Source organism: Aythya fuligula, chromosome 2, assembly GCF_009819795.1.
Source record: "Aythya fuligula isolate bAytFul2 chromosome 2, bAytFul2.pri, whole genome shotgun sequence".
NCBI lineage: Eukaryota > Metazoa > Chordata > Aves > Anseriformes > Anatidae > Aythya > Aythya fuligula.
This window is the reverse complement of record NC_045560.1, coordinates 3,697,582-3,712,507: the sequence shown is the minus strand read 5'-3', so window position 1 is coordinate 3,712,507 and position 14,926 is coordinate 3,697,582. Positions and strand designations below refer to the sequence as shown.

At 39.6% G+C, this 14,926-nt stretch overlaps 1 protein-coding gene across 1 annotated transcript in view; it reads left to right on the top strand.

The window, feature by feature from the left end:
- Nucleotides 1-14,926, top strand: part of VIPR1 (vasoactive intestinal peptide receptor 1) — a 74,411-nt gene that overhangs the window by 31,265 nt on the left and 28,220 nt on the right. The window contains exons 4-6 of the mRNA XM_032183301.1: nucleotides 4,468-4,568; nucleotides 8,489-8,589; nucleotides 10,201-10,333. Coding sequence (XP_032039192.1) covers nucleotides 4,468-4,568; nucleotides 8,489-8,589; nucleotides 10,201-10,333 — 335 coding nt within the window. The remainder of the gene's footprint in view (nucleotides 1-4,467; nucleotides 4,569-8,488; nucleotides 8,590-10,200; nucleotides 10,334-14,926) is intronic.

Below are 14,926 nucleotides of genomic sequence, written 5' to 3'. Positions count from 1 at the left end.
AAGGCAAAGCTACTCAGGATAGGTGTGCGGCATGTGCCAGATTTAGTACAAGCTAATCAGAAGGAAAGATTGAAGCATTCTGCTAATTGCTTACAACCATCAATTCCATTTTCATAATAGGCATACCATCAGACTGTGCAGATTAGCAAATTAGTGAGGGGATTGTGAACTCTAAGGAAGCATTTGCTTAGACCAGGAGCAGCTGCTGGGCCAGATGGCAAAGTCCTGTCCTATAGCAGACGTACTACCAGAAAGACGAGAAGTGTACGGAGGAAATGCAGTTGCTCCTCGTGCTTCATGTAGATGATTGTTAATTGCCGTGGCACACTGCAAGCAGATTTTCAAGGAATACAGGCAGAGGTAGCACATGAGGAAGAGCCATGTATGGAGCACATGAGGAGGAGCCCAGCAGTTTATGTAGGCTTGGATAACCCTTCCTGCCACCACAGAAGATTAAATTTGCGGTTGGGTAACGTGTAACGTGCTTGTGTAAGTCTTGAGAGAGACCCTGCTGATCCTGCTGGGGCTCAGCCTGAAGCCACTGACATGTTTGCACTTTCATACACTACATCTACTGGTATCTGGGGCTGGATCAAGGGATATGGTGGTTTGATTAAACATTTACGGCCCATCATGCTACACATGAGTCTTTAAGGCGCTGCTGCTGTAAAACTTTGTGAAAACTGGTTATTCAGGCCTGCGGCTTTACCCCTTGCCTTTCAATAGTGCTTTATGCCTTGATTGTCATAAACACTGATATAAACGAGCCAAAGGTCTAGCCTCATATTTACACTTGTCATTCTCTTCTATAATCAGTAGCTTTTTATGTTACCGGTTCTCCAGCAATAGCTATAATTCCTTTAGCTTGTGTAAGGATTACCTCTGCACATTATATTTGCCAGCTTGAGAACTTTGTTGTTTTTTTTTTCCCGAGATTTCTGCACTGTTATTTTCCTTTCTTTCTACATCCATCCCCTCCTACCTGGCAGAGAGCCTTATGAAAAGGTCATCATCTTGTTGCCTTTAAAAAACATTTGTCCTGATATCTGCAAAGAGAAAAGGCAGAACCTAGCAAAGGACTTCAGTTACATGCAAGGCTCCCATGCATAGTGAGCTTCTAAAGTAATGAGACCCTTCTTGCACTTTCTAATTGCATTTGCATTTTCTAAACATGACCAAACTGAAACACAGAAGATTTCCTTGCAACCTAAGGAAATGCTTTTTTTTACAGTAAGGGTGACCAAGCACTAGAGCAAGTTGCCCAGAGAGCATGTGGAGTCTCCCTCCTTGGAGAGGAGATATCTGAGGATATCCAAAAGCCATTGGACATGGTCCTGGGCAAGCAGCTCTAAGTGGCCCTGATTGAGCAGGAGGGAACCAGATAGCCTCCAGAGGTCCCTTCCAACCTCAGCCAGTCTGTGATTCTCTGAAATCAGGAAGCTGAGTTCTGGCAAAACGTGTTGTGAGGTTACTGTTATCATAGATGAAAGTTAGTTGCGGCTTTTTCTTTTTTCTTTTTATTTTCCCCTTTAAATAGAAAACCTCATCTCTTTGAAATGGTTGTGGCTTTTAGGACTAGGTGCACCAGTTTGACAGTTGTAATGCTTCTGACAAAAATGAAATACAAAACCTACAAAATCTTAATTTCATGACAGGGACAGGGAAAAAGCTATTAACGAGTATACCCTTTTTCCTTCTTAAAAAAAATTCTAAAAAAATAAACTCTGTTCGCACAAGGAACTTGAACCTCCTTTTTCCACAACTCAGGAGGAGAGCCTGGCGCACAAAACACCTCACTTTCCAGCCAGTATTAGGATGCTTTCCAGCTCTCACAATGGATCTCCTCCACTGTACATTGCTAATTACGTGATACTGAGGTGTAAGCCCCAATCCCCTTTCTCATTAATTCTCTGGAAAAACGGTTTGAAAAGATTTAGCTTCAGTCTGATAGGAAATAGGAAAGATTGGGAAAAAATGTGAACTTTCACAGATTGAAGATACCAAGTCCAGAAGCTCTGCCTTTTCCACTACTGCCACATTTTGCATCTTCAATGTACTTCATTAGTGCACCATTCTGGAGAGAGTTTAAGAAACTGTTATGGAAAATAGCCTAGAAACATCTTGATACTTCAAACACTTGCTTTCCCATTGACAGAAGAGCAGACTTTATTTCTAAAGCCCTGCTGTTGGTGAGGAAATGGAAATCTAAGGAGGACAAACGAACTGGCTGCAGTTTCACTGGAAGTGTGTGATAGAGCTGAGCTTTGAGCCTGTAGCATAAAAATCTCAGCTTAATACTTTAGTCTAAAGTTCACAGCCTGTTTATTAGGCAAACCTCAGAGTAAGTACTAAGCTTGTGAGGCATTTTTCCAAGTTTTGTGCACATCTTCAGTAGAAAGTAATCAACCTAATGTCAAGTAGTAATTAGAAATGTTGTTTGCTCTGAGGGAAGATATCATCCAGCACTTGACCCAAAATGGTAGTGAGGTAAAATCTATATCTTCTAACCTTGTACTTTTTGCACCTCCCAGGCATCTAGCACAGAACATGAGAGTTATAAAGATGTGTTGTATCAGACCATGTGTTCGAATCTGTGCATCAAAAAATAAAATGAGCAGCAAAGGGTGGTAGAAAAACTTATCAGGGAGGTGAGAATTCCTAAAATTAGGCAGATTATTGTTTGTTTGTTTGTTTTAATCTCAGTGATGCTACATTATTTTGTTTCCCTCTGCCGTAGTTTACATATCTGCTAAACCATTAAGACAATTTTGAAAAGTACTCATGTGAACAGGGAGGACAAGAATTACAAAGTATCAAATGGTTTTAGGAAGTGCGCTTGAAAAGAAGAACTACAAGGAAATGAATGAAACTGAAACTGGCACTCCTTAATTCACTGAGAATAAGCAAAACCACCATGAAAACTAAAGACATCTCCAGACAGAGGGAGAAGTCTTGAGCAGGAAATAGGAAGCAGAAAAATTCAGATAATGGGATCCATTGTAATGAAGAAATTACATAACACCTTAAAAAATAAATAAATAGTGAACAGTCATGTCCTTGCTTTGTTTGCACATGATCTCTTATGATCTTGATATGAACCCTGGAAAAAGAAATGTAAACAGTGGCCATGCAGGAAAAGCCTGGGGAACAACAGCCCACCAAACTGCTCAAGTTAACTGCGTTTGGAGCAGCTGCTGAAAGGAGCAAAGGCACCAGAGCCTTTGTTGTATTCAGATCAATCAGAAGGCAGAATAGCAGAGGCAAGTTTCGGTGTCAAAATCCACCTATCACAGGGATTCAAGAAGTGGATTAAGTAAGGTGATAAGCTGATGATGATTTCAGTGCAAGATAGGTCTATATAGTTAGGAAGATGTTCAGATGACTCAACAGTCAGAAATTCCTGTAGGTGATGCTTGGATATTTTCATGACTCATAGCAGCAGAATTGATTTTCTCCTGTGTGCAGTTTTATTATTCTTGTGTGCAAAGGTCCTTATTGCTGGAAATGTTTGCAAAGCTCTTGAGTTTCACTGATGTAATTCTTCAACTAAAAAGCCGTAAGCAAGTTTTGACTGTTTACCATTTGCGTATTCTGGTTTATTGTACCAGCTTTCCGGTCAGGGATGGCAGGATGTTTTATGTGATAAAAGACACCAAAGGAATGCCAAGCATTCAATTTGTGAAATTTTATTAGTTGATAACACAATCATGTGATTCATTTGAGATGGACTGGTTAGGGATCAGTGGTCAGAGAAGGTGCTGGGGGAATATGCAATTTACTTTTGATGGTTTGGTTCTTTGTTGTTTCTGTCTGACAAACATCTGTCTTGTACATATGTTAGAACAGGCAATACAGATGGTGAGTATCTGTTTTTTCTTCCCTCTTAGACAATTTTTGAAGTATTTTTTTTCTCAAGCACCAGTGCAGTAGATTTCATGGGAATCGCATTGAATAAAGTTCAGGACTCGTTTTATAGGCAAGGTCTGGGTTTTGAGGACTGGGTTCAGTTCCCAGCTCTCCCACCTTAACACAAAATCACTTTATCTATCCCTGCCTTGGCTTCTCACAAGCAAAATGAAAGCTGTAAATACTTCACTGCTCTGGTTAGATGAAGAAATTTCCAGGAACGGAGACAATAACACTCTCAGACAATATCCTTGCATTGCCCGCATCCAAGAGACTGAGTCCAGGTGGTATTGTGGTACCATTAGAAGAGATGCTTTGTGGGCACCTCAATATTAAAAGCTATTTGTATATGAAGACTGAATATATGACCAAATTGGTCTCCCCACTCTATGTGTTATGTGTAAGATGCTTACTTCTTAACAGAGAAAATGTATGAGACTTTTACTGTGTTACAAGAAATGTGATCTGACATTTAAATTAAGAAAAGGCAAACATATGTTTAAGAGCAAGCCCAATGCTTCTTCTGTTAATCATACCTTTCTATTTATTTTTTTTTTTTAGGAAATGTGACCAGGAATTGCACAAGTCAGGGCTGGACAGATGTGTACCCTGCACCATATGCTGTAGCTTGTGGATTTGATTCCAACAGCACTCCAGAAGAGGTTTGTAGAGCTGGATAAGTGTATATCATGACTTACTATCATTAGTAGATAGATAGCAGAATCATGTGGTATTCTGATCCTTTATTTTTTCCATTCCTATTCTAATTCCCTGAAAATGAAGGATCACCTGGAAGATTTCTGGAAGCAGAGATCAGTGTCTGGTCAAATAGATGATCCTCCCCTTGATCTCCAAGGGGGTGGCAGGAACTCAGCACCTGAGAAAATGAGACCAGTGTCTCTGTGATGCCCAAGTGTAACTTCAGGTGCTTCATGTTCCACGTTCAAATTTGAAACAAGGCCTTCCTTGAGTTATTTATATTTAGCCTTGAGTAGGTATGGTAATTCCAGTATTTGTAGGCCAAACACAATCATCAAAAGATCAGAAGGGATAAACCAATATAACTCATTTGTCATCAGTGCAGCTGTGCTGATCTTAACCAGATAAACTCTAGAAAGGTAGGCAACGCACACATTTTCAGGCCATGTTATTGAATTTTGAAAGAAAATCCACAAACTCTCTGGCATATTACTTGCAGGTAAATTAGTAATCACTGAACTAGATATAATTAGCTTTCAAATATTATAGAGTATTGTCATTGCACAGAAAGGAATTTGTTACTGCTTTGCTGCATGCTTAGGCACGAAGGGTAAAGTCTAAAGAAGATAACCAAACTTGTTAGAAGCGGTATTCACCTCAAGCAACTAAAAGTTCAACATCTAGTCAGTCTAAACTAGTCACCTATAGCTCTCCTATAGTCAACAAGAAAAAGCTCATGCTAGAAAAATATTATCTTTTGCTGCAACCATATATTTATATTAAACCTAGGTCCATGTGTGTTTTTTTTTTTTTTTTGTTTGTTTGTTTGTTTGTTTGTTTGTTTGTTTCTGCTGTATGACATTTCCCAGTGTTTGTGAATGCTGGACATAGGAAACTTAATAATGAATATATATCTAGTGTGTGTGGTCTGTGTATTGTCACACATTACAAAGGCACTCGAAGAGTTAACAGAAAATCTGGGCTGAACTTTACCAGCCTTAATAGTAAAAGAATTTGGAAAATACCAAAGGGAAAGATACACAAAGAATTTCAGGGATCTACTGAAGAGAGAGCTTTAGTTTGCCTTCGAGGTCAGCCACCTTTTCATATCCTCCTATCCCATTCCTAAGATGGAGTTTTGTGGCACCAGTTGCATATTGCAAAAGCCATCGTTACGGGTCTGTTCTGGGAAGACCCTCCACCAAGACCTCCAGCTTATGTTCCAGCTACAAAGGGATTTGGGAATTCCTAGGACATGCTTTGGCAACCCAATGGATTGCAGCGCTGCCAGAGTGCTGCGTTACCAAGAGAACATGCATTGTGCTCTTTTAATTCTTTCTTAATTATTTTCTCTTAATTTGCACAGTTTTGTCATGCCGTTTAAGTCTAATTTGTGTGAAAGGTGGCTGAGGGGGGTGAACATGCAGTCCTAGCCTGTGAAGAATAGATTTCTGTTGTTGTTGAATTGGCTGTCAGTTTGTGGAGGAAGAAATAAAGGGAATAAGAAAAAAAGGAGAACTGCAGGCTATATGGAACATGAGGTCCAGAGCAGACTGATAACTATCCATGCCTAAAACACTTCGTGAACTTTAAACATCTACTGGTCTCAAGTCAGAAACAGCAAAATATTTTTGAAAAATAAATAAGAGCTGTGAGTGTGATTTCAATTATAAATTCTGTCAGTCCTTATGAAATAGAAGACATAGCCACCAAAGTAGTGCATTTATGATGTCTGAAATGGTAATGTTTCCTTCTCCAATCTGACCTTGAAAACCCATATGTTAGCTAATGGGGTGTTGTTTTACTGTCCCATTATCAGGCATGATGCATAGCTTCCCCACTCCGTTCCCCCACCTGCTCAGATAGGAGCCACCCAACTGTCCCTGTAGGCTCTCTCTGATGCAATGAAGAAAACAGATCATTTCACCCCACAGTTCTCTCCAGAGGGACCTCTTTGCATTTACCAGGGGAAACACAGAAGGCTTTAGCATAGGTGACGTGAACACAAAACATGTTTGCATGCAGGGCTGCTTGAAGACTTGATATCAGTGTTTCTGTTATTTTGCACTTACAAATGTAAATGTTTCACATTCTAATATTCATCAAGGGACAAATGTAGAGGCTACTGAACAGAAGTGAAAGAAGCTAATTCTCAGTTAATCTGAGTTTAGCATCTACCTTAACTAATCGTTCATATCACATTCCAGTGAAATTAAGGACAGGCTTTTAGATGTCAGAGAGGGAATGATAAAATTGTCTGATGTTATTCAGTAAATCACTATAGGTCTAGAGCCAGAACACAGGCATCCTGACGTACATTTCCTTCACTTCTCTAAATCCCTGTTCTTTCTAGGATTAGTACTTTAGTAATCTGAACATTAACAGTGAAATTCCAGTTCCATTTATGATCTTGAATAAAATTATCTCCTTTGATATCTGTAAAACAGGAGGTGATTGTCATTAGCAAGGACAGTAAGGTGGAACCTCAACTGTTCCTTAATGCAGTGCAAGTCCCTCCATGCTCTGCAGGTGGGCGAGCATAGGTATGGCCATATTCTGTAGACTCCATCAGTCTATCAGGTAAATAAATTAGAAAAGAAGCCCTTGCTATGAATCACGACCCAAAGTGCTTAGTGATGTGGATTCATTGAATGAGGCTACAAAGACACTGTTCTTTTATCTTCTCTGAGCTCTGCGGTCCAAGGAGCAGTATAGACATGACCAGTGTAGCCTCTGCACTCTCTGAAATTTCTGTCTTAACACTCCTCTAAGCTGGGTTGTGTAAATGCTAAAGGATTACCTCTCATCTCAGCCTCACTGGTCCTGAACAGCACCTAGTGCTTATCAAGGCCCATGAAAATAACCTATAAAAAATTTCAGCTCTTACTGTTATTAGAGTGTTTTCCCAGATAAGGTTGGGTTTAGATTTTCTGTCAAAACTGCTTTTTGTGGTTTTGGCTGGTTGGTTGTTTTACAGAAAATGGTGGCAAGGAGGGCAGAGAAGGGTCAATCAAGGGCTAGAAAAATAAGACTTTCTACAAGCTGAGTTGGATTCTCATTAAAATTTTGATTTTTCATTGATAAAACAGATGTCTGAATACCAACTGATCTTTTCTTTTTAAGCTGAGGATCAAAATATATTGATTTAGTGTTGCTGGTGAGCCTTAGGAGAGGTGTTGTTTTTTTGGTTTTTTTTTGCCTTATTCCCCCATATTATTTAGACCAGGATTCCCTGTTGGATAGAAATCCCATGGTGCTCCATGTTCAGAGACTCCCTCTGTATGCAATCAGAGAGAAAACTGTGGACTAATTTCCAATTTAACATATATTTCTGTGTGTTCAGTAAGGATATTTTAGTTGTTTGGTTTTTTTTCGTTTTTTTTTTTTTTTTTTCTTGCTAAAACACAATGCTTAGCTTCCACAAAAGCAAAACCAATTTCCAGACCAGTTCTGTCCTCAAAATTCATTATTATAATGAAGCTGATTATGCTCACTGCCTAAGAGCTGACATGTCCGTGCACTGTTTAACTGAACATTAGTCAGTTTAGTTTCACAAGGTTATAACCATGTAGCTGTCTCTGCCAGTGTCAAAACAGACTCCTTCCTCTATGAATCTTTCCCTCGTGTAACATTAACCTGGTTTTGGTGCAATCCAAGCTCTGCTGGAACCAGACACATTCCCCTTATTCACACTGGTGGTATTTGAATCATGTAGTCTGGCTGATGTGATTTTAAAGGGTGAAGGAAGTTTTTTGTAAGATAACGGAGTAGGATGGTTCCCTTATTTCACCAAGAAAATCAGAAAAATATCAGTGACTTGGGTATTTAGGCAAATATTGGCAGCTCTTTGAAAGTCTTTTTTTGCTTCTTTCCTTCATGTTAGCAAACGTCATTCTATGGCACAGTCAAGACCGGCTACACCATTGGACATACCTTATCGCTCATTGCTCTCACAGCTGCTATGATCATTTTATGTCTCTTCAGGTAAGAGCACGAGCAAAAAAAAGACAGAGGTAAGGGGATGACTCAAAGGGAATAGTGGCTGTTTAAATATGAATAAGTCAACTGTTTTGTCTATAAACCATGATTGAATGTAAAACACAGACAGGAGAGGGATGTTCCTCCATTTTTTGGTATCGGCGTTTTATGATATGTGATTTGTGGCATTTTTATGAGAGTTACAACCCCCAGTCCAATTATTTAAGGTGCGATTCATCTGACTAAATGTACACTTTTACATGGTGGATCTCTGTATCTGAAATACAGGGACTGGGTCAGAATAGTATGGATGAGTATATTTAATGATGAATTTCAGCTAAAGTAGGCATTCAGAATGGGATAGATGATTCTCACCCCAAATCTACCTCCAGAAATGCATTTCAGAAATACTTCCTATTGTAGCCTATGGAGATCTAGGTCAAAACAGAGTCACCCAGAACCATATTAGACGTGCTAGAGCCTTTGAGTCATGCACAAACTGAACAGGTGTAATGTAGGACCTTCAGGAGCCACAGGCCCTTATGGACTGAAAGGTAGACATGGTAGAGCAAATTAAATGGCATGAAATGCCTAAGTTATGGCATCTGAATTCATCCTCAGTTCCTGTTGTTTGCAATAGATTCAGGCATGTATATTTGTGTACACAACTGGCCTCACCCTTCATGATCCTTAAGCAGAGATAAACGCTTCCTTTGCACTTCTCAGCATGCATGCTCTCTCTGCTCCCCAAACAGTGAATCAGACATATTCAAATTACATTGTCTCGACAAGGTACAAGGTGCCAGAAAAGCTGTTGAAATTGTCAGGGTTCACACACCTCATCTGTGGGAAACAGTGTAATTTGACTTGGTTTTGCCACAAGAACAGAGGACTCAGCTCAGTCCCTTTATCCTTTCATCGTCAGAGATTAAGAGTATAAACTTGCCGATGCACAGTAACTCATTAAAAAGTGGTAATTCGATCATGTTGCTGAGTGAGGTCTGTTGTGGTTCTGATGACTGAACAAAATACGCTTGAAAAGCAGACCTGTTTGATGAAAATTCATCTTCAAAATATTGGTGGGCAAGAAAGAAAAACCCTTGTGATGTTCTTAATATAATTAATAACTAGCCATTTTAAGTGAATATATTATTCACATTGCTCCAAAAAACCTGCAATATGTGTTAATTTTGGCAGCTGCTGCTAATTTATTTCTCCCCCTGAGGAAATATTTTACCTTTAAAAAAATTATTATAGTACAAACATTCTGTAGAAAACAGTCCTTTATCATAAGTGCAGTTTACTGAGTCAAAGCTATTTCTTTTCCAATGGAAAGCAGTATGATGGACCTGTTTTCTATCATTCTATCTTTTGACCTTTTTTTCTGAGAAGTGGAAAAGAAGCAACAGTGCTACAGATATATGGAATGCCACATCTTTTGTGGCTTTAAAAAACTTAAGTGAATTTGCAGTGATTTACATCAGAACATTGTCTGTGTCAGGGTTTCTAATGTTTGATTGTAATTCTATATCTTGGCAGAAGAAACATGTAAATAGATAAATAATGTTTTTGAGAAGCCTTACTATTCAGAAATGTTATTATATCTCTCCTCAACAGAAAGCTACACTGTACTCGAAATTATATTCATATGCACCTCTTCATGTCCTTCATAATGAGAGCCATCGCAGTCTTCATAAAAGATGTTATCCTATTTGAAAGTGGAGAATCTGAACACTGCTTTGTGAGCTCAGTAAGTAGCTGTGCACATTGAAGTTTCTGCCATGTTCTGCTGCCTCTCTTAAACAATGCACCAAAAATAACTTTGCAAATGTATGTAAGACACTACCTTGGGAAGACTTCAATATTTTTTTAAAAAATTTGAAAAGAAACAAAAAGCTGATTGTTCAAGCTTAATTTGTGTGGGAAGGGCATAAAATAAATTACCAGGTTGAAAGGTTTGTGGACCTCTAGCCCCTTCTGAGGTCAAACCCACAACTTAGTCACTGCAAGATTTTGGGATTCCAGTCAATCCTGTGCCTACCTCCCAATTCTGTGCTAATTTCTTAGATATTCTGACCAAAGACTTGCCATCCTCTGCTTAAGGGTTTAATAAAGCCTTTCCCCTCAGTGGTGTTGGGAGATCCAGATTCAGGTAACTTCGCAGGTTAAATACCGACACATGAGCTCCATGTGTAAAGTGCAATCACAGTCAGCTGATATCTAACCAATATGTCTGCTAGGGTCCAGACAGCTGTCCCCCTCATTTTGAAGAAGGCACCTACATCTGGTGAGGTGGATGGCTCTCTGAGCTCCACTGATTGTATTGACCAGATTTCTGCACGAGTTCAGGCAGGAATTCTATATATAGACGTCCCTGTCTATTTTTCATCTGGATCTGTATCCCACACTAACGTGGAACTGTGATATTTCTCCTCTGGGATGAAAAAAAGAGGAGAATAAAGGAGTTGGTGTATTTTCTCCTCCTTCAGACTCAGTGTAATCAACAGGAGCAAACATTAAGGAGAGCTGTTTATCTAATGGCAGTGTTGCTGACGATAGCAAGGGACTGGACACAGCAGTCCAACAGATCTCTCCAAGACCTGTGTTTCTCTGCATCATAAAGCAACAGAAAAGACTGTCTTTTCTCTTCCCAATCTCACCACCCAATCTCTTCCTTGTCTTTTGACTTTTCTGTATCCGTACTTTGAGTCCCATCCCTGCTGCTGTAATGGCTTTTCTCCTTGAGCACTTCCCAGTTAATATCAAAGAGCAGCCTACTCCCATCATTTCCCTGAGAACTGTCTACACCATGTCCCCATTGCAGTGACCACATACCACCCACCCTTTGCTTTTTCTTTTCTTTCTTTTTCCTCTGTGGTTCACTGGGATGTGTATTCTTCAGCAATGGGACTTTATTATGTAGGCCCATGAATGGTTACAATGATATATAAACATGGATGAACAATTGGCTGGTGTCTGCTGCCACAGATAATTGTCAATGCTAATTGGCAGAGGAGCCAAGAACCCAATGAACCATGGAGTTTGACCTAACCTCTCACTCCTGCGGGAGTTTTCACCAGGACGTGACTCAGGCATGACTGCAGAAGGCTCTGTGAGAAGTGTCTGCTGCAATAGTCCATCCTGAAGCACTTCTGTGTATAAATACTGGGCTTTGTCCTGCAGAATCTGTCGTTCCTGGAAGCCAGACTCACGGCTACCACCGTTGTGTGTTTCTCCTCATCAGAGGATTTTGATGGGAAATGCCAGTTCATGGTGAATGGTTGGATCCTACAGAAGGGTTACAAAAGTATGTGGAATAAATGTCTTCACTACACAGGACTGAGCTTACCCTTTGCAGAACATGGGCGATATTTTAGGCCATAAGGAAAAAATACCTGTATGGAATGCAATCACAATGCCTCTCCTAATATTCATCTGCTTGCAAACAGTTATAAAATCTGTTGAATTTATGTCGGGTTTGGTTGCATTAGGTTGGATTGAGCTAGGTGAAATAATTGCATTGTTGTGCTTTGAACTTGCAGGATATGATTTTGGCTTGGGGCACATGGGTGCTAACTAGTTGATATATCCAGGGCCTACTATAGGATTTATGGAAGGTTTCATGTTTCTACTGATAATGCAAGATATGGCCTTGAGCTCATTCAGTCTGAGGAGAGATTTGAACAAACAATTTAATTTACTGAATGCTGTCACCACTATGCTGTTTCAGAAGAGGGGAGAAACAAAGCAATAGAGGTCTTTTTATTAGAAGAGAAAGTACTGCGCTTAGTTCCTTTGAGGAAAAAAGGACAAAAGCACCTCCCTTCTGAAACAGATTCAGGGATATATAAAATCCAAATGAATTACAACCTCTCCCAGCATTACTGAGGAAGGGATCTATTTCCCGAATTTAACCTTAACTTTGCAGTACAAAGACATAAAATTATGTTTTATGCACTAGCCACCTAAAAATATTTTAAGCTCGCAACCAACATATGTGCCAATGCTCCAATCTGTTAGGAATTCCACTTAATATAGATGAATATGTAATTGAAAAAACATGTTCATGGGCTTTGCTGCAGCAGCATTTTTACTTCATTTTATCTAGTATAGGAAAGCTCAGTTACAGTGCTAATTCTATGGCAATTTAAACTGAAATACATGTAGTTTTGGGTTATGGAATCACAGGTTCATAGAACCATTTAGGTTGGAAAAATACCTTCAAGATCATTAAGTCCAACCATTACCACTGAGATCAACATGAATGCCCTGAAAAATAAAGTGTGTTGGGTATCTCTATGACCAGAGAGAATGTGGCCATAAGCATTTCAGGGACTCAGGGCCAATGCCACCAGTCACTGAGCTATCACATGAGCCAGAACATGCACTGTGCACTTGGTGTTGGGGTGTGGTACTAGTAAACTGCTTAAATTCCTTGGTTCATCTTCCTTGATAGATCCACTCCTGAGGGAAAGAAAAGTCTTCCTGCTTCAGTGAAAAATGTACCCTGCCTTTCATGGGGCAGAAACCCTGAGCTGACAAGCAAGGCTCATTTGCATAAGCAAATGTAGCAGGCTTAAATGACCATTGATCCCAAGACCTACACAAAGTGGCCCAGGCCCTTTATGCTGCTATAAGGATCACCAGTAGCAGCTCTGCAAATGTCCCTCACTCCTTCACCTCTCCCCAGCTACCCAAATGAATTAGGTGTGTCCTTAGGTGTATAGCAGCATGTAGACTGACCCTTAGAGAAGGCTCTAAAAACACATTGGGATTTTCCAGTGGGAAAGAAAGCACCACCAGAGACTTTGAATATTTTGGAGAGGTAGAAACAGTAGAGAAATCTCATGCCCATGTATACACACAGCTTATTGCCAAATGTGCCAGCAGTCAGTAGTAGACCGAACCTCACTTTCTTTGTCATGCCCTCAGTCGTAATGTTTGTAGTTATGTGAAACTGAATCATCACGTTGGCTTAAATTACTCTAAGATAGGCATACGCTCATGTGTTAGTGAATATGGGCTTTAAGCACCCAGATGTAGAGACGATCAGGTTAGGAGGGTTCTGTGAAATCACCCACACCGATTTTTCCAATAACTATTTGTTACAATTCATTCAGAATACATTCAGTTTAATCATTCAGTCAATCATTTAGTCTTCACTTAGTCAATCATTTCTGATGGAAAACTTATGGCATGTGGCTTCAGTTACTCATAATGCACAAAAATTTGCATCACTTTCCAGTCTGTATTTGACTGCATTTTTCTGTGTTCTTTTTTTTTTTTTTTGTTGCCAGACTGAAGAGCCCTCTTAAATTTTAGTTTTTTTCATATTAGTTTTCTCTACGATTTGTGACCTTCCATTTAAGCATTCCCACACTTTGTCTTCTTCTTTCCTCCTCTCTCTGGAAAATGTCAGGTGAAGCTCAGTAGCCAAAATAGCAAACCTGGTAGAAGGATTGAACTGAACTCTTTGCTTGTCTTTTCATTTGATTTTGTGTGTGAGTGTGTTTTAATGGCTAAGCTTTGATTTAGTTTCACGAATGTAATATCTGGATAGCATAAAGATGAACCACTTATTTTTCCAGCCTAGCTGGAGACAAAGAAGCCAACAGTTTGATATAAATAAAGATTCAGTTCTACAGATTGAATTCAGACTTCTGTTGAGCTCTGCAAATTTGCCTTTGCTGAGAATCCAGCCAAGGGAGGGATCATTTCTCTTTATCCTTTTGCATTCCAGTAAGACAATCAAATTCCAATGAGAAATTCTTTTTTGCAAAGGAGGGCAGGACCTTTAGCAATAGTGAGCATATATATGTCTCATATTTTCAGAGTAGAAAATTAGTTTTTTAATATGAGCTGCCTCAGGCCAAATTGATAAAAGCTACGGGCTCCTACATAAACTTTATATATGGAAGTTGAAGACAGACACATTTTCTTTTCCACCACATCCCCATCTGGATTCAAATCCATCCAACTTCATGGAGAGTGCTTTGATATGCAGGCTATTGTGAAAACTGGAAGAGTACGTATCTTTTTAAGCACTTGTATAAAAATAAAGCTGATATTCAGAAGGCCATAGGTATGAAGAGTTTCTGACCTAGTGGTTGGAGACTGCATCTGACCTCTAGACTAGGGAGCAACGGAGCCAGGTTCTGCTGCAAGGATTTTTCTTGTGGTTTACCCAGCACTCTAAGTCCTTCATATACACAGACCCTGGTTCATCTAGTGGTGTTTTATAGGACAGAAGGTCCCCTGCTCTACTCTCTGAAAAAAAAAAAAATAGAAAAAAGTTGGCAGGAGTCTGAGAAGGAGGGAGAGTTGGAAATTAGAGACACAGCCC